A 19,477-nucleotide genomic window follows, 5' to 3' on the forward strand; every position below is an offset into this window, starting at 1 on the left:
TTTTCATTACTCCTGAAAAGTAGTAAGGTGGTGATGCCATCATTCTTTTTCTTTTCAAATTTCTATTTAAATTCTAGCTAGTTAATATACAGATGCCATCATTTATCTAGAAATCCAATCAATAAACAGTAGGACATTGTAAGAAAATGCAATAATGGATGCACTGATTGAGAACAAGTTGGGATGTTCTGTGAGAAAGGGGATAAATAGGTCGTGGCAGCTAAGGAGAGAGGACTGTTTCGGTTAGTGACCCAGAACCTATAGTAATCAATGAGAGAACAACAACAACAAAAAAATCATATTAAGCAAGCAAAAGCCCTTTCATTGACTCCCATTTTTCTCTAGAAATATATTTTTCCTAACTTCCTGATAGAAAGGGGATATAATAACCTATTTGACTAATGGAGACAAAAATTGAAAAATGCACCAGCCAAGTATTATTCCTAAGAGAGAGAAGAGAGGTGGCTGGATTCTAAGATTTTAAAACCCAACTGGTATTCTGCTATTGCTGGTTTACTTAGTGAGCCCCTTTTGTTGTATTGGCATTTAAAGTACTATTTTTTATGTAATTTGTTTCGAGGTAAATCTAAATTTTGTTGAGAGAATGTTAAAAGGGCTTCATGCCACCTTTTGAATTTGCTGCCTCTGTCTTTGGGCATAAGGACTGGGAAAGGCAGGATGGAGCGCACAGTCCTAGCTCTGTCCTGCCGGCCAGCCGGCCAGGTATATTTGTAGTCCTCTGACCATGAGAGAATTTGAGGTCAAGAGAATGAGTTAACATGAAAAATTACTGAAGGAAGCCACAAAGAAGTGTGATTGCCTGACCAGGGTGCTCCTTGAAGATGCTGCTACAACTGGAGGAGGGAATTAATAGTTTAAGAAGAAAGGGAATATAGAAAGATTTTAATTGAATTGCATTGATTTTAAAAAATCCCATCAGTGCTCCTTTAATAGGAACTTATGATAAACCAACAGTTCATATAACATTTTGGGGGAGGGGGAATTGCATTCAAGTTGGTGGGGCAGCAAGAAGAGAGAAGTGTGGAATACCGTTTCCTTACGTGCTTATACATTCAGAAGACCTAGCAGTTTCCTCCTGGTCAGATCACTGCAGAGCATTTTGCAGACTTCCTCTCAGCTGTTTATTAAGTGAAATCAGCCTGGTCACCTGTTAGAGACTTGTGGAGGAAATCACTGTGGCGTGCTATGCCATCAGCAGCAGCCTACTTTGTCTTTGCTGTTAGCTTCTGACTTTGCCCCGTGTCTCCTCTTTCTTCATCACCACTGTGTGTTTGTGGCATGTTTTATAAATGTACCACTACTAATGTCCTTGAAACTTGGCATTGCTTATCAGCTCCCACACACACCCGTGTCTTACATTTGGAGGGGTGGTGCCTTGGAGAGTTATTAGAACCTGTGCCATGAAAATGTAACCTCTTCCTTGAATGGATATAGTGAAAATTTTGTTTTGTCTGAAGCCGAATCAAAATTTTCTGAATCATCTCCATTTACCACCACCCCCTGCCCTAAGCAAGCGGGTTTTGGCCATCAGTACTTGAAAACAGTTCTCTGGCTGGCATCCTGGATCAAGGGGCAGTCTCTTTCCAGGGAGCCTAACATATTTAACATTTAAGATGATGCTAAAACTAAAGAAAAGTAATTTTCCTTATCTGCATGGACAGTTATGGGCTGCATGCCTAATAACCCTCATGCCATTCCACAGAAGCAGGCTTTCATACGCAGCCTTGGACTCTGGCCTGGGGTGGGGGGTGGGTGCTGGGGAGTGGGTTTCTTTTGTTCGTTTTGGGGTGGCTTTTGTGGCCTTCTTAAGAACTTGAGTTGAAAGTTATTTTTTTGCACTGTATGTTTAACAATGCCCTTGACTAGGCATCTAAGATATTAACCAGCTTCAGCAGATTATGCGTCTGACGGGGACCCCCCCTGCTTATCTCATTAACAGGATGCCAAGCCATGAGGTGAGAACAAACAGACTGGATAGGGATATCCAATTCAGAAGGCCACATCCTCATTCTGTTGCCACTGTATAAGCAACATGGTTTTTAATATCACTGAGTGCTTGCACGTGCCTTGAGGGCTTAAGGGGATGAGCACCTCTGTGCTGTGGCAGGATGCTGACATTTGGGAGAAAATGTCATCCCGTCCTCTGGATTGAGAATATAATTTATAGGCTTGTAAATAGAAAGTGATATGATTTTTATATTTGGGTTTTATGAATTTAGTGCTCAAGAGGCTGTTGTATTTTCCTAGTGAGGGTATGTTAGCATCTGATGATTGTAGGCTGGAAGGGTATTGAACTGAGGGCCGTTAGGTTGCTTTCCTGGTCATCAAGTTTTTATAATGATGACCCAAAGAGGATTCTTCCTTTAAAGATGAAAAAACAAGTCTATAAAAGATCCAACACTGATAAGTACTATATTTAAAAGAAAATACACAAATAATATGGAATAAATGCGAACAACTTACATAAGGCTATTCGTCATCTTTATCATTTCTTCCTAATTAATTTGATACTGGTTTTATTATCAGAGATGGTTGGGGCACTTCTTAACACGGTGCTCTTAATCTTTTTGGGAGTCAGACTGTCGTCACAGAGGCCCTTCCCAGCAGTGTTGTTTCTGCTTCAGCTATATTCAGGTAGTTTTAAAATTTACCTTTATTTATCTTATTGGAGGGATGACTGTTCTCTGCACGAGACAGGTCTCTCTTACCTCTATCTTCCCTTGATCCTTTTATCTATGTGCTGGAGGAGGAAAGGATTACAGACATGTGGATATTCAATTCCTAGAACTTTCTTTTAAAATTGGAGAGATTCTCAACCAAAGCAGCCTCCCCTTCTTGCTACACATACAAGGACTAAGAAGGTGAAGTTGCCCTAGTAGCCAGAGATTTTTCTAGGCTTTTGTGAGCGCATGTGTTAGCACGCACATGCACACACACGCACACATTTTTACTGTTGAGCTGTATTAAAACAGGAATTTGAAGTGGTTAAGACAGATTCAGAGAAGTTTTATCTCAACTACTCAGATGGACTGATAGTGGGATTTATGTTTTGAAACAGGGAAGGTCATAGCAACAGTTTAATACCTAATATCTGAAGTATACATTTATGAGTTATATTTGTATTTATATGATTATTCTCAAGACTAGTTTTTGGTCAAGTTTTTGGGTTTGCCTTGGTAGAGCTATCAGTCCTTAAAAGTATTTGACACCTTAAGTTCCTTTGAGTAGAGTTCAGAAATTGTGAAGTTGAAACACCCTTAGAGAGTGAGAGCAAACTTCTAAAGGCAACAGGGAAAGCAACTAAGTTTGTTGAGTTCTCACTCTGCACCCAGTACTGTGCTAAGGAAGTACTGGTTTGTTATCTCCAGTCCTCACTGCAGCCCCGTGAGTAGGCATTGTGAATCTCATTTTATCGAAGAGGAACTCAAGCCTTAACGAGAATAAGTAACTTGCCCAAAGTGATCAAGTCAAGATTCAAACTCAAGCCTGTTCCACCATAGGGACCAAACTTGTAACAACTATACTGGTAATATAAATGTTGTTTGTATCAAAATTTTAGTTTGAAGCTTTTTCATGAGCCTTGTCTTATTTGAATATCACGGTAACCGTATGATACAGGCAAGCCAAATACTAATATCTAATACTAATATTTTGCAGATGAGGTCACTGATAAGTCAGTTGAGACTTGCATAAGACATACCTCCTAAGTGGTAGGGGAAAGATTTCTGCATAGGCCACGTGACTTAAAAATCCATTATTCTTTGTCACTCTTACTGAGTTGCTTTAGTATTTTTAAAATGTGTTCAAGACTTTTAGGATAATATACTAGGCTTATGTTTACTTTCTTATTATCAAGATTACTTTGTTAACAAGGTTTAGCACTGATACCCTTTTTACAAACTGAGAGTACCTACTGAGATCAGTGCCGTCAGAACTGCTGGTCCTAGACTCTCTTTAGGAGTCCCAATCCCTAGCTTTCTAGGTAGGCTCTCTCAGAAAGGGGAACTTCTTAGATATCTTGGCCTTATTTTTTTTTTTTTAACTTCTGATCCCTGGATCAGAAAGCTAATAAAAGGGAACTTAATTGCTTAGCATTCTCGTTCACTTAAAATGTAACCGTGAGAGATAGCCAGAATAAACAAAAGTGTCGATCATACGTAAGGTAGTTAGAATGGCAATAAGAGAGAAATCTTTTAATTGAATATCAAAGACAGACATAAACATTGAAGCTAGCAGACCTTATCAGTGAATGCTTGTTCCCTGGCAGGACCGAGACTCTCTGGGAGCAGTAACATGATTGAACAAAGCCATTTGAAAATGTTTTATTTTTGCAGGCAAGAAACTACATTCAGTCTTTGACCCAGATGCCAAAAATGAACTTTGCAAATGTATTTATTGGTGCCAATCCCTTGGGTAAGTTGATCATATCCTCACCGCATGAATATTGATTTGTTAATGACATAAATTGGGGATTTAAAGAAGAGTTTTTCCTTTTGATTAAATAGGGTACCATTAATTAAGCGCTAGAAGGTGGTAAGTAATGCCATTTATTATCTGTGTTTGTGTTGTTGGGTTTTTAAATCACGTGATATGCTTATATATTTATATGGTCCTAGAATTTGGTAGAGGAAATGAGATTTTATGGTGAAGAAAGGAGAGCAAATGGTGGGGATGTTGGGAGAAAAGATTGAGGGGCACAGGAAGAAGGAGGTATGGAGGAAAGCCTGTGACTTCACAACTGCTGGTGTTTTGTGGTGTCCCAAGCCAAGGGCAGAAACAACCGAAGAACAGATGGGTGTTTAGAGGACCCGCCCCCAGGAGTTCCCTGCGGTGCCCCCTGTGCTGCCTGTAGCTTCCCAGTCCCACAGATCCTGCCATCTTCGTGCATTTTTCCTTTCTCCTCTTCTTCTGCCCTTCCCCCAGGTAGTTAACCATTCTGTGTTCTTCGTGGAGTGAATTTGCCACCGCAGACTTTAAGGAATGGCTCCATATTTCTTCCTGCCACGATCACTTCTGGGATCCTCGGCAGAGAGATGGGATAGTAGTGGCTGCAGGATATGTACTGCCTTGGCTAAAAAGGGAGTTGATTTATTCCTTAAAGTTGGGGTCTAACATGTGTTTTGGTTAGCCCCTAGAAGTGGCATTGCCAAGACCCTACTTCCCAGATTCAAGGATTGTGCAGTAGACCGTGCCATTTAACAGCAGACTTGGAAAAATCAGAGCAGGCCTTCCTATGAGATAGGGAGGGGAGCCATGGTATGATAATGGTCTAATCAACCTTCTCACTTCCCTAAAGATTGTGTTATACTGGTATGTGCTCCACTCTCTCAGTGGGTCATCCCTCTGCTGGGTCCCGAAAACTAATAACAAAGGTTTAGTTTTCTCCTTTGAGAGTGGATAGTCACGATGCCTTCTTCAGAAGTTGTAGTGAGAGCTCAGTGGTTTTCCCTTTTTAAATACCTCATTCACAGTGACCGTTGAGAACGATTTCAGTGTTACTGTGGTAATTCTTAAAATGGCAGAGATGCTCACATTCTTTGAGATGGTGGGCAGTCCTGGGTGAGTCTGTGTCAGCCTTGAGATTGTAAGTAGGCCAGATCTCAGCTGGGCCACTCTCACATCCAAAAATGAGTCCATAGACTCATCAGGGGTATATACAGAATTTTAGGCAGTTGGTTTAGGTCTGCATCTGCCCTGGTATGCTCCCATTGGCTCTGTGGGATTTATTTGAACTCTATTACCTAGTTCAAGGATCTGTGACAAGCTCTATTTGAGTTGTAAATACTCTAGGATGTTGGGAAATTATGCTGCATGCTGGTAGCTTTCTTGTCTGTCATTCTGTTCCGAATGTATTTTCATCGTACCAGTTCATGTTTCAGACCTGGCAGTGCTCACTGTTTGACTTCCTGTTAGCCAACTCCAAGAGATTTGTTAACTCATTTTTTCGGGGTGGGGGGGACGGGGGGGGGCATGTATGTGTCCCAGTAGCTTATTTAGGTCACATCCATCCTTCTCTGGAATCATGACATTTAAACATTCAAAAGAACTGGATACCACTTAGCAATACAGACTGCCAATGAGTTGAATGGAGGCTTTGGGCCATCTGGTGCTCAGCACTGCAGTTCTCAGAATTTAAACATGCCTAATAGCTCACTGCCAAACAGTGACGTCATACAAAGAGTTTCTTCTTGCAGACAGAACATGGTGTTACTGACCACGAACTTGTGCCCAGCATATTAACTGAGCAGGAACACACCAACGATGTAAACAACGACAGCTGTATTTTGTCAGTCACTGACTTCATGTTTGACTATTATTCTCAAAACATGAATTAAAACTTGAATTGTCCTTTGTATATGTGCTGCCGAAGCGAGCACTTGAATTGCCCTTTGATATAGTGTGTGTCTTTCTAGCTGTCAAGATCTTAGAGGAATCTTTTCCTTACCCCGACCCTATTCCTCACCAAGGTATTGGTGATTGCACAGAGTACTTTTCACCCTAGGAAGCCCAATCAGATGCAGTGTGTGGCCCTTAATTGGATCCTGGCTTGAAGAAGCCAGGGATAAAAGACAACTTTGGGATAATTGGAGAAATTTTAACATAAACTGGATTTTAGATGATATTTGAGAATTATTTAGTTGTCAGATAAGATGGTTTTGTGATTATATAGAAAGATGTCTTTATGCTGAAATACTTAGGGGTAAAGCATCATGTCTATCATTTTATTTTAAAATGGCCCAGCAAAAAAACAGAGTTAGATAGATAGATAGGGAAATAACTAATGTTTATTGTTGGATATGGGTAGCGGACATATGAGTATTCACTGTACTGTTCTGTATATTGAAGTTTTTCATAGTGAAAATTTTATATTTCCTTTATCCAAATATCATGCCTTACCCACACACCCGGGTAAAACCTTCAGTTTGTTCATTGTTGGGAGATCTGTTTGATGAATATTCATTGCCTTATGTTAGTAAATAAAAAGCACAGGGAGACAAAAAAGTAAAAATATTAAAAAGCCACCCTGCTTACCTCTTCTCGATTACTTTGGTTATAGGCTTTCTTTCTTTCTTTCTTCCTTTTTTTTAAAGATTTTTATCCATTTATTTGAGAGAGAGAGAGAGAGTATGAGTGGGGGGGAGGGGCAGAGGGAGAGGGAGAAGCAGACTCCCTGCTGAGCAGAGAGCCTGACGCCAACACCCGCTCTATCCCAGGACCCAGACCATGACCCAAGCGCAAGGCAGATGCCCAACTGACTGAGCCACCCAGGCGCCTGTAGGCTTTCGTTTTGACACAGTTTGACTACGTGGTAACACTTTGACATTGATGTTCCACAAAAGCTTGTTCAAACAGTCTCAGGTATTTTTATAAAAATTCCTCTTTAGTAATGTATTCTTAATACAAAACACATCCACACACACACACACATATAAAGAAGAAAAGGAGTAACATTTCCTAGAGCAGACACATGCGGAGGGGGGGAATGTGTGTATTCTCTTTGTTCAGTATGGAGATTCAAAACCGTGTTTGTGGGGCGCCTGGGTGGCTCAGTGGGTTAAAGCCTCTGCACTCGGCTCAGGTCATGATCCTGGGGTCCTGGGATAGAGCCCCGCATCGGGCTCTCTGCTTAGCAGGGAGCCTGCTTCCTCCTCTCTCTCTCTCTGCCTGCCTCTCTGCCTACTTGTGATCTCCGTTAAATAAATAAAATCTTATAGGGACGCCTGGGTGGCTCAGTTGGTTAAGCCGCTGCCTTCGGCTCAGGTCATAATCCCAGGGTCCAGGGATCGAGTCCTGCATTGGGCTCCTTGCTCGGCAGGGAGACTGCTTCTCTGGCTGCCTCTGCCTGCCTCTCTGCCTACTTGTGTGTACTCTCTCTCTAACAAATAAATAAAATCTTAAAAAATAAATAAATAAATAAATAAAATCTTATAAAAATTTTTTTTTAAAAAGTGCTTAATAAGGCCTAATTTTTTGCTAATTGTTAAAATCTCTTTTTTTCCTTCCAATCCATGGGACTGAAAGCTGTCGACTTGCTGGAGAAGATGCTTGTATTGGACTCAGACAAGAGAATTACGGCAGCCCAAGCCCTTGCACACGCCTACTTTGCTCAGTACCATGATCCTGATGATGAACCAGTAGCTGACCCTTATGATCAGTCCTTTGAAAGCAGGGACCTCCTTATAGATGAATGGAAAAGTAAGTTATAAGAGCAGGATTAACATCTAGTGTGAGGACTTAAATTTAAAAATCTTTCTTAGGTGAGCCACTGTCCAAAAGCTGTGGGAAAACAGAATTTCTAGTTATAACCAACTTGTTAAAACTGGTAACTAGTGTCTCTGATGCAGAGCGGGTATGTTCCTCTGATGTAGATGAGGACACTGTCTGGACCTTTGAGGTGCTCATGTCTGGTCTGATTTTGCACCCAGCCCCTTAACAGCCATATAGAGCTTTGAGGTTTTTAAGTCAGAATCTGCATTTACAATATCTAAGTAGGGAATAAGGTATTTTTATAGTTTTACAGTCGCTAGAACTCTAGAATTACAGTTTCACAATTGATAGAGAGTTTATTTCGTGTCTGTTACCATAGACCTAGTTAGGGACACAGCCATACATGGAACCCATGTCTCCTGTAGGTCCAGCTTCAGATTCTTTGCATAAAATGCACATTCAAAACTCCAGATGGATCCCCAAAACCAGAATTACCTGTTGCTGTCGCTTGTGGAAGAGCTGTTATTCTTGAGCACCTTCTCCAGAGAGCTTTAAGAAAGGAGGCCCTGCTGAGTGAAACAAATAAGTAAAAGTGGCTCTTTTTTTCTGTATTCTTGAACTTCTGTGATCACATGCGCCATTAGGCTGTCACACATAAGCGATGAGGGGGTTATTTGAAGTAGTCCATCAAACCACTAGCCTGGACAGGAAGGAAAGATCTTGAGCCTAGAAGTTAGAGTACCTACTAGCGAAGAGAATAGTCTAAACTCTCACATCCCACTTTTCCTTCCCGGGTTTTAGGCCTGACCTACGACGAAGTCATCAGCTTTGTGCCGCCACCCCTTGACCAAGAAGAGATGGAATCCTGAGAACCTGGTTTCTGTTCTGTTGATCCCACTTCACTGTGAGGGGAAGGCCTTTCCATGGGAACTCTCCAAATATCATTCAAGTGCCTCTTGTTGCAAAGATTTCCTCCATGGTGGAAGGGGTGTGTGTGCGCGTGCACGTGCGTGTGTATGTATATGTATGTGTGTGTGCTCTTGTGCGTGTGCATGTGTGTGTCTGTCTCTGTGGGAGGGTACCCTCTGTGGGAGGGTAAGAGAATAGGAGCAAACTATGATCACAGTGGCTTCACGGGCAGTCCCAGAAGCTCCAAGGCGGCCTCTGCTTGCCCCTTGGGAGAGTCAGCTCAGGCAGGCAAGGGCTGCCGTCTTGTTCGGGTTTGTTACGTGCAGAATAAAGATACTAAACGGCCCAGATCCCAGTCATGCTTTTGCCATTTTGGCCTCTCCCATGGCCCTGTCTGGAGGTGGGGGGTAGTCTCGCTGACAGCCCGTGGTGGCCCAGAGAGGGGGCGCACACTTTCGGGCTTCCGCGGAAGCCGGCCCTCAGCGACGGCGCGCGGCCAAGAAGGACCAACTGCCTTCTGTGCGCTAGTCTGTGACTGATTTGCTTAGTGTGATTCTCAGAACTCAGCAGGTATGTGCGAAACTGTAAATATGTTTGTGCCTTAAGAGGAGAGAAGAAAGTGTACATAGTTCAGGCAGCGCGGCCGACCACGTGCCGAGCCCGGCAAGCAGTGGGCTTGTCCCACCGCCGCTGGCCAACCAGAAGTGACCAGGGAGCCCTCGGAGGCATCGTGTGTGCATGTGTGCGCATGCGTGTGCGTGCTTCTCTCTCTCTCTCTCTCTCTCTCTCTGGCCCCGCCCCAGGGGCTGCCATTTCTCTGCTCGCCGCCCCCCGCCCGCCTCCAGCGCAGAGGTTTCTTGCGCCTCAGCCCCAGCAGGCAGAAGCCGGTTCTTGCTGTCAGTGTACTTCCTGTGTACTCTTTATTCCCAGCAGAGTGACGATGTGTTTTGCACGTCTTGCTATTTGAGCATGCACAGCTGCTTGTCTGTTCCCTTCGGGAGGCCCTGGTGCCAGGCAGGTTTGCCAGTGAAGACTTCTTGGTTAGTTCAGAGCCCATGTCACCTCTGCTGATGCCAAGGGCAGGTGACATCATCCTCTCTCCAGCCCCAGTACTATTTTGTGTTGAACACAATTGATACTCCAGGTGCTTTTGATGTGAAAACTATGAAGAAATGGAACAGATGGGTCAATAGCGTTTTCATTCTTGCCATCTGGTTTTCGACAAACTCTTTTTGGGGAGCCATCATGGGAAAGATCAGGGCTTTTCCCAGGAATATCTCAGACTTTGAAAAACAATTGTTCTCTTCACTCCCAATAGCCAATGCTAAGAAATGCTGAAAATCAAAGTGAACAATAAAAGCTCATGAGGCCAGAAACTCCTTTTGCTATCTTTGTCTAAAAATGGTTATTAAAAAAAAAAAGTAATGAGGTGTCTTTTCCACCCTTCTTTGGAAGAGGGTCTTCTTGGCAGCTTAACATTGACTTCTTGGTCTTGGTTTGGGGAGAAATAATTTTGTTTCAGAATTTTGTATATTGCAGGAATCCTTTGAGAATGTGATTCCTTTTGATGGGGGGAAAGGGCAAATTATTCTAATATTTTATATTTTCAACTTTATAAAGATGAAATATCCTCAGGGGTGGAGAAGAATTGTTTTTTCATAATTTCCTGAATTGCAGGTGTCTTGTGCTACATAAGGGCCCATGTATCTAAACCTCTTGTGAAATAAGAATGTGTAGAGCCACTTCCACTATTGGCTGTGTGACAGAATCTCGTATATGGGACAAGGTGTCTCCATTTCTCTATCACAATACAGTGGTACGTGCGCTCCGGAGGGACAGGGTAGGACCTCCGAGTCAACTGGAGCGAGAAGGAAGGAGGTAGGCTGACTGTGATGGCGCCTCGCCTGGGATTCTCCCCCTCTTTAAAGGAAAATGAACGCAAAGGCCTCATCTCCTTTATATACAGTTCAAATCCTCACAATCCACAGCAAGATGAATTTTATCAGCCATGTTTGGTTGTAAATGCTAGTGTGATTTCCTACAGAAATACTGCTCTGAATATTTTTTCATAAAGGTCTTTGCACATGTGATTGTATATGCATTAGGAAGCTGAATGTTCCAGGAGCCTGGAATCTGCTGGAACCCCTGGAAGAGCTCCTTGGTTTCTGAGCATCATGCTCCCATCTCCTGATTTCTCTGAACAGAAAGCAAAAGAGAGAATGAGGGACACTGCTATTTTATTTGTATTCATGAACTTGGCTGTAATCAGTTATGCCATATAGGATGTCATACAATATCACTGGTTAAAATAAAGCCTATTTTTCAAATTTAATGAGTTTCTCAAATTTATTGTATTTTTATGTCGACTTTTTGTAATTTAGTGCACAATATGACTTTTTGTAATTTAGTGCACAATATGGCATTGTATTGATGTTCTTTCAATTGTGGCCTGGCATATGTTTCTGATAGATCTTAATATTTACTCCTAAAATTTAGAAAACACTTTAACAAATGGTACACTTTCTGATGAAGCAGATCTGAGTCTTTGATGTAGATGGGTAGAGCAAATAGCAAAGAAGGTATAACATGGCAGGCAGAGCGTTACTGCACTTGGGTGTCAGAGTGGTCTAGGACAGGGGTCAGCACACTATGGCCCAAGAGCCAGATCTTGTCTACTGTCTGTTTTTGTATGGCCCGCTAAAAATGGTTTTTACATTTTTAAATGGCTGAAATCAAGAGGACAGTATTTTTGTAGTGTGTGAAAAATAATGTAAAATTCAAATTTCAATGTCTATAAATAAAGTTATATCGGAACACAACCACACATTTGTTTAGGTATTGTCTGTGTCTGCTTTTGTGTGACACAAAGTTGAGCAGTTGCAGCAGACACCAGAGGGTTTACAAAATGAAGACTGTTCACTCTGGCCCTTTACAGAAGAAGTTTGCCGAACCCTGGCCCAGGACTTCAGTTTCCTCATGTGTTAGATGCGGTTTGTTTAGATAGTTGTTTGGGTTCTTCTCAGCTTTGACGTTCTAAGACTATCTGTAGAAAGTATATTTTTATTTGAAAATTGCCTGAGAGAAGGTTGTATGTGTACATATATATATATATATATATATATACATTGTTTATAGACTTCGAACCAAATGTGTTTTATGACTCTTTTATCTTACGGTCCTTGACAATTTTCTTCAAAACTACTATGTACCATAGGATTAAAGAGCTGCAAGGTCTCATGGCTGTTTTCAGGGCCTGTGGTGGTGTGCTTCCTTTCTCTGCCTAGGAATGCTAACCGGTGACCCGGGATGGATTGTGAGGCCTCGCCTATGAGGATATCAAGAGCGCGCAGCTGGGTGTTTTGTCCTGTGGTTTCTGGGCCCAGGCTGGCAGCTGGGAATAATGGCACAAGGCAAACTAAGCACAGACTCTTTTCTTCATCCTGTCCTCATTAGCTTCCTAAGAGGGTAAAAGAAAAGGGACCCACTTGTCACATGTGGTGTATCAGCCCCTGTAAGGATCAGACAGTTGTAGGAAATATTTTGCTTCACATACCAGGCATGAGTGCTGTGACACAGCCTTCCTCCTGGGCTTCTGGGTGGAGGCCGTGCTTATTAGCTTAAGGAGAATTGACACCAGAAAAAGCTCACCTAAAGTGAATCCACTTAAAATGGGGACCAGAATTGCATGGTGTGTGCTGGGGATTGGAGGAGAGAAGAAGTCTGATTGGGACTGTCATGAAAACTGAACAAAAGCATAAGAGCATATTCCTAATTTCAGATACACTTTTGTAATGAACAAAGAACAAATGAAGTGTTTCTCAAGGGACACCGTTTCTCTGGCAGCAGTATCCTTCCCATTCCGATTTTTGTGGCATAATCATAGAGGAAAATTTTGCAAAAATATTTGAGGTCTTACTCAGTTTTCCTAAGGGCCTCAATCTTTAATACTCATATTGTTCTTTTTAAAAAAAAGATATTACTCATTCATTTGAGACAGACAGAGAGAGCACGAGCAGGAGGAGAGGCAGAAGGAGAGGGAGAAGCAGACTCCCCATTGAGCCAGGAGCCCTACATGGAGCTCAATCCCAGGACCTGGAGGTCACGACTGGAGCCGAAGGCAGACGCCCAACCATCCGAACCACACTATTCTTTTTTATAAGTATCTATTGGTGATCACTTTATCACCTTTCCCTTTTTATTGTTGTCTGGTCTGAGTCTGCCAGAGCCACATTTTTTAGATCTGAACAGCTTTCTAGCATTATTTGTCAAGTTTATCAAATCTACCATCTTTTGCAAGATTTGCAGTTATTGCAATTAACCTGTCATTGGTCATATGCTTATAGTTAGAGACAAACAGAAGATTAGAATGGGTAAGATGGACACTTCAGGTTCTGATACTTATGAAGCAAGGAGGGACTAATGTTATAAGTAGTCCACTCATTAGTGAATGTTTGTGTGTGACAACTTTCGCTTCTCTGTACAATCTGATAGCTACAAGGACTTGGCCAACACGCAAATGAAGATCTTTTTTATTTTATGATACAGATACGTTTTAATATACATATACTTTGAAATTAGCATTTATACTTCTCAGGACTTAGAGGCATCACAAGTGTACAAATGAAAAAGTAAAAGGTTATTCAGGGTCTTTTTAAAAAAAGACTTTATTTATTTATTAGAGAGAGAGAGGGGCAGAGGGAGAGGAACAAGCAGACTCAAGTGCTAAGCACAGAGCCCGACACGGGGGTCAACTCCACGACCCTGAGATCATGACCTGAGTCAAAATCAAGAGTTGGTTTATTAACCAACTTTGCCACCCAGGCACTCCAAGGTCTTGTTCTTTATTAATAGCAAAATATTGGAAGTAACCCATGTATCTGTCAATGAGGACTTCATGGTTATCTTACAGTGAAACACCGTTTATCTAGGTATGGATACATGCACAAGATACATTAGAAGGAAAGTGGCAGAGAGAAAAAAGTCTCTCTCTTTTTTCTTTGTTTTACATTTTAAGATTTTATTTATTTATTTGACAGAGCAAGAGAGCACAAGCAGGGGGAGCGGCAGGCAGAGGGAGAAGCAGGCTCCCCACTGAGCAGGGAGCCCCATGCGGGGCTCGATCCCAGGACCCTGAGATCATGACCTGAGCCAAAGGCAGACAGTTAATAACTGAGCCACCCAGCTGTCCCTGTTGTCCTCCCTTTTTACGGATAGAAAGATACGGCTAGGAAGAGCCTAGAGGAACACACACAAAACTCAGCAACCATCTCTGGGTAGTGGGATTATAGGAGGCTCTAACTTTGTGCAATTTGTTATGTTTTTATTATGAAACTCTGAATAATTTGTTTTGGAATCCGCAAACTTTTAAAAAATTTTCTGATGAGAAAGGTTTTTGGGGGTTTTTTTGGTGTATGTGACCTGGGGAACCATTCCCCAATTTCAGTTTTGCCTGGGTCAGAGCCCAACTTCCTCAGATGGAAGAACACTTGCTGGGAAGGAGTTGCACCCAGCTGTTGGGCCTCTGACAAGCAGAACACCACCACTCCATCGTAGCACGAGTCTCCTCCCCAGCTGGAAGCGCCTGGCAGTTTCTTCCCCAACAGAAGAGTGTATTTAATGGATCTGATGCCAGATTTTTCAACTTTTGGCACTCGACATCTTGATTCGGACTGGTACTTGTGGAGGCTGACCTGTATGTTGTAGGTGGTTAAGCAGCATCCCTGACTTCTACTCCCAAGATAACTGCGGCATACACGCTCCCTTCTCCCAGCTCTGACAGCCAAAAATGTCTCCACATATTGCCAACTGTCCCCTGGGGCAAAATCACCCCTGGTTGAGAACCACTGGTCTAAAGCTGACACCTCTCACAGTGTCCCACAGGCTTGGTCAGTAGAGCAGTTGACTATTATCTCGGGGTCGTGAGTTCAAGTGCCACATTGGGCCTAGAGCTTACTTTTTGAAAAATGTGTGTGTGTGTGTGTGTGTGTGTGTGTGTGTGTGTATGTTTAAATAATAAAGCTGGGGGGGGGGCGCCTGGGTGGCTCAGTGGGTTAAAGCCTCTGCCTTCGGCTCAGGTCGTGATCCCAGGTCCTGGGATCGAGCCCCACATCAGGCTCTCCTCTCCTTGGGGAGCCTGCTTTCTCCTCTCTCTCTCTGCCTGCCTCTCTGCCTACTTGTGATCTCTGTTTGTCAAATAAATAAATAAAATCTTAAAAAAAATAAATAATAAAGCTGGTACACCTCTAGTCTTGCAGAATAAAGAAGACTCTTTTCTTGAAGTAATAATCGAAGGTTAACACCTACTAACCTGTTCTCACTCAAAGATGTGGGAAAGGCCTTTTTGAAGACTAGGGTATATCTTTTTTAGAGAAAAGGAAGATGTCAGTTCAGGAAAAAAGTATGCTTGATTACTGGATTGAGGCTCTCCCATTTTTCAAAAAAAGAAAAAGGATGTGGGTGTCGAGTGGATAAAGTTATTCTTTGTTCAGAAGCATGTTGGCCATTGCCACAGTCAGAACATTTATTTCAACTGGGGTATAGCTGCAGGATTTTCTTAGGCAGGTGATGGGTTACCGTGGAAAGAATACGGGGTTTTGGAGCCGGAAATCCCAGGTTCAATCCTGACTCCAGCTTTCGTCAGGCATGTGACACTGGGATCATAGTTTTCAGTTTTCAAGTGATTGTAAAGGTTAAATGAAATAACAACCCTCTCTGTGCCCTGCATGTTGGGGACACTTGAGGCCCTGGTTAGTTTGCCACTTGAGCTGACCTTGGGTGTTGAGGTGGTTCTATCAGAGTCAGTGTGGGAGTGTCCTCCCTATTGGGTGACCTGAAATCACGTGGGAGGACAGCTCCCAGGACGAGATAGTCCAGGGCCTAACTCCAGTGTAGTTTCTGGAAAATTCCCATTATTGAGGCCAGAGGCTGTGGTCTGAGTACGCATAGCCAGAGGGACACTGTTATACTCCCGACCTTCTTGATTCATTCAGTTCAGAGAATGTGCTTTATTTAGAAGTCTCTAAGAAGTTAAGTGAGGAAGTAACCTTAGATCCAGTTTTGCAGTGAAGAAAATCTATATACACCACCACTTCTGCGTGTCAAAAGGTAAAAAAAAAAATGTAGCTTAGCCCCTTGACAAAGAACTCTGATAAAGCTCTCAACTCTTGGCTCCTGGGTGGCTCAGTTGGTTGGATGTCTGCCTTCGGCTCAGGTCATGATCTGAGAGGGTCCTGGGATCAAGTCCCACGTCGGGCCCCCTGCTCAGTGGGGAGCCTGCTTCTCTCTCTGCCTTTGCCTGTCACTCTGCTTGCTTGTGGCGTGCTTTCTCTAATAAATAAATAAATAAATAAATAAAAATCTTTAAAATCAAATTACAGTCTAGGTTCAGATAACTATAAATAGGGTTTTCCACTTCCATGAATGTCCAGCAGGGTGTATTTTGTTACACGAAGCAATTCTTGCTGAGAATCTCACTCTGCGTTACGCCTCCTGTGTGAGAATTATCAGAAGCCCCAGTCATGGCGACAATCGTACATGACTCCAAGACTTCCCAAGTTCACTCTCAGGGAACTGCTGACATAGACAGGCCTGGCTTGAGGGGCTGTGGAGTGAGACTTCCACGCTGAAGGACAGGTCTGCTTTCCTCTTCTCCCTCTCCTTCCCCTTCTTTCCCTCCTTCCCTACTAAAAAGTAGTTATTTTATTGAACCCCTACTGTATGATCTACAAGTCATGTCTCAAGTTCTCATCCAGAGTCACAGAACACCTGAGGCCAGAATCCACCGACCATCCTGGAGTCGACATTGAGGGACTCCTAGCTCCACAGTTTTACAGCATTGACAGTAGAAAAAATGTGTTCAGTGTGCATAGTTTCCTCCAAAGACTTGCCAGCTTTTTTGGACCAAAGAGGAGAGGAGCAAAAAGGACACCAATGTCCACAGCGCCACACCTTCTTGCTTACCTGGACTGGAGATGCACCCCCAGCCCTCTGGAGGGAAGTGGGGCTGAGGGGGAGCAGCAGCAGCTACCTTTACCCCCATCAGTGCCTCTCGCTCTCTAGGGCCATGCTCTGCATGCAGAAGGCCATGGTGGGCTTCAGCCTTCTCTCTTCTGGTCTTATGCATGGCATTCCTCTATGCAGGAGCCCCTGCCTCCTCCTCACTCTCCAGGCTACGGATCCCTGTCACTCCCTCTGTAAGCCTTCCCTGCCCACCCCAAGCTTGGATGAGAGGTCCCTTGTGTGTGCTGTTGTTCTTGTCTGCACTGATTGATGGTGACGCCATCTGCGCTTTGTCATCACTGTTTTGTCATTGCCTGGGGTTTGTCTCACCTGCTCCAGAGGAGAAACATACAAACGTTAAGGACAAAGGCCCTGGAAACAGTCTGAGTGGGTCCAAGTCCTAGCCCCTCCAGCTCCCAGGGAGGGGTCCAATCTTGAACAAATTACTTAAATCTTTCTGAATCTACCTCATAGTGTTGTTGTGGGGATTATCTGAGCTGAGGCGTGTAAACCCTGGGCATACATCACTCAGTACCTGTCAGTTTAGGACTGTATGTTCTCAAGGGCACAGACTGTCTTGTTCAGGACCGTGTTCCTGGTACCCGGCACACAGTGGGCAGCCAACCCCCGGCGGCTGAGTCAGTAGTAAATGACTCTCCTCTTTTAATCACTCGCACACCATCTTGTCCTCTATTTCCTGTTTTTATAATCAACGATCTTAAAAAGCAAAGGCCATCTAAAGAAAGAGACCAAATACGGACCAAATATCTGCCCAAAGAATCAGTGCTGTGTGGAAATTTCTGGTTTAAGAAGCGACAAGTGTTAGAACCATTGGATCCTGATTCTCTTGGCTGCCTCTTGCTATGTCGTTTGAGTTGGATGCCCAGCACTTTAATGACTTGGAACAAGAATCAAAAGATTAGTGATGGTGGCTGTTGGCCGTGATCCAGGTAATTCCTACCATTTCCCCATCCATCTGCTACTTGAGAATGAAAATATCAGGGGAAAAGAAGGGGAAAATGGAAGTCATTATGATGTCTTGCCATTCCACATGCACCTGTTGGGTAACCTCTGTGTGTCAGGCACTGGGAACATGGGAAAAAAATAAAAGATTCCTGCCCTCTTGGAGTTGATGTTCTTAATGGGGAAAATGGTTGCAAACAGCGTACTATTTCCCTGGCACCCCTAGGACAGGACCTCTGAGTGCTCATTGCTGGGGGCCATTTCTGGGCCAGGGATGCCTTTGGTCCTCCTTCCTGGCACCCAGCTGACAAACAGTGGGATTTTGTCACGGGAGTCCTAGGCTTGGGTGTCCGTGACCTGATCAGCTGGCCTCCCTTGCAGGGCTGCCAGCGTAGTCATCTGCTTCTGGTTGGGAGATGTCAAGTCATCCCCTGCTGCCATTACCCGAAGAGCCGTTTCCCCTCGGCCATTGTTCAGGGATGACATGGCCGTGACTCTCTGATCATGGCCGCTGACAAATGCTTGTGGTGGTGTGTTCCCATCGGAGGCTATTCTGTGACTGAAAAGCCCCACCCGCTCCCCAGCTAGAAAAACCCCACCTGCACCCACCCCACCGAGCCTCTCCCCGGCCGCCACTCAGGTGCCCACTGCTGGTGTTTTGTTTTTCTTTTTTCTTTTTTTAATTTAAGACTTTATTTATTTATTTGAGAGAGAGACAGAGAGAGCATGAGCAGGGAGAAGCGCAAAGGGAGAGGGAGAAGCAGACTCCCCAGGGGAGCGGGACTCGATCCCAGGACCAACCGAAGGCAGACTCTTCACACACTGAGTGCCCCAGGCACCCCCCACTGCAGGTGTTTGTAACCCGCACCAAGCTTGCCGGCATCAAAGCACTGACCACATTACTTTCTCTAACTGCTCTTATTCTTCCATGACACGGAACGTGTTGGTTATTGAAAACATTTTCAGTGGAGCTAGGTAACCTCCATTATCCCACTCCCCACAAATAATAGTTCTTGACAGGGTGCTTTAAGCTCTAGATTTTCTCAATCTGTAAAAATACATGACTTCTGGGACGCCTGGGTGGCTCAGTTGGTTAAGCAGCTGCCTTTGGCCCAGGTCATGATCCCAGTGTCCTGGGATCGAGTCCCACATCAGGCTCCTAGCTTGGCAGGAAGCCTGCTTCTCCCTCTGCCTCTGCCTGCCGCTCTGTCTGCCTGTGCTCGCCCGCGCTGTCTCTCTCTCTCTGACAAATAAATAAAATCTTTAAAAAAAAAATACATGACTTCTATAAAAATGGTTGCAGATTATTCAGTCTGTGTCAATAAATGGCATTGAGACAAATAGACGGTTACCTTCCTCCTTTAGCCAGGATCACTTC

At 43.7% G+C, this 19,477-nt stretch overlaps 1 protein-coding gene across 4 annotated transcripts in view; it reads left to right on the forward strand.

The window, feature by feature from the left end:
* Positions 1–9,183, forward strand: part of MAPK14 (mitogen-activated protein kinase 14) — a 74,993-nt gene extending 65,810 nt beyond the window's left edge. For 3 of the 4 annotated variants that reach the window (XM_032864337.1, XM_032864340.1, XM_032864339.1), the window contains 3 exons: positions 4,356–4,434; positions 8,044–8,217; positions 9,031–9,183. In XM_032864337.1, the coding sequence (XP_032720228.1) occupies positions 4,356–4,434; positions 8,044–8,217; positions 9,031–9,098 (321 nt within the window). In that variant the 3' untranslated portion in view covers positions 9,099–9,183. Of the gene's footprint in view, positions 1–1,896; positions 1,977–4,355; positions 4,435–8,043; positions 8,218–9,030 lie in introns of all 4 variants that reach the window. The other variant, XM_032864338.1, reaches the window with a different exon arrangement.
* Positions 9,184–19,477: the final 10,294 nt, after the last annotated feature.

The sequence above is a fragment of the Lontra canadensis genome, unplaced genomic scaffold (genome assembly GCF_010015895.1).
Source record: "Lontra canadensis isolate GAN:19392208 unplaced genomic scaffold, GSC_riverotter_1.0 scaffold27, whole genome shotgun sequence".
NCBI classification, from domain to species: domain Eukaryota; kingdom Metazoa; phylum Chordata; class Mammalia; order Carnivora; family Mustelidae; genus Lontra; species Lontra canadensis.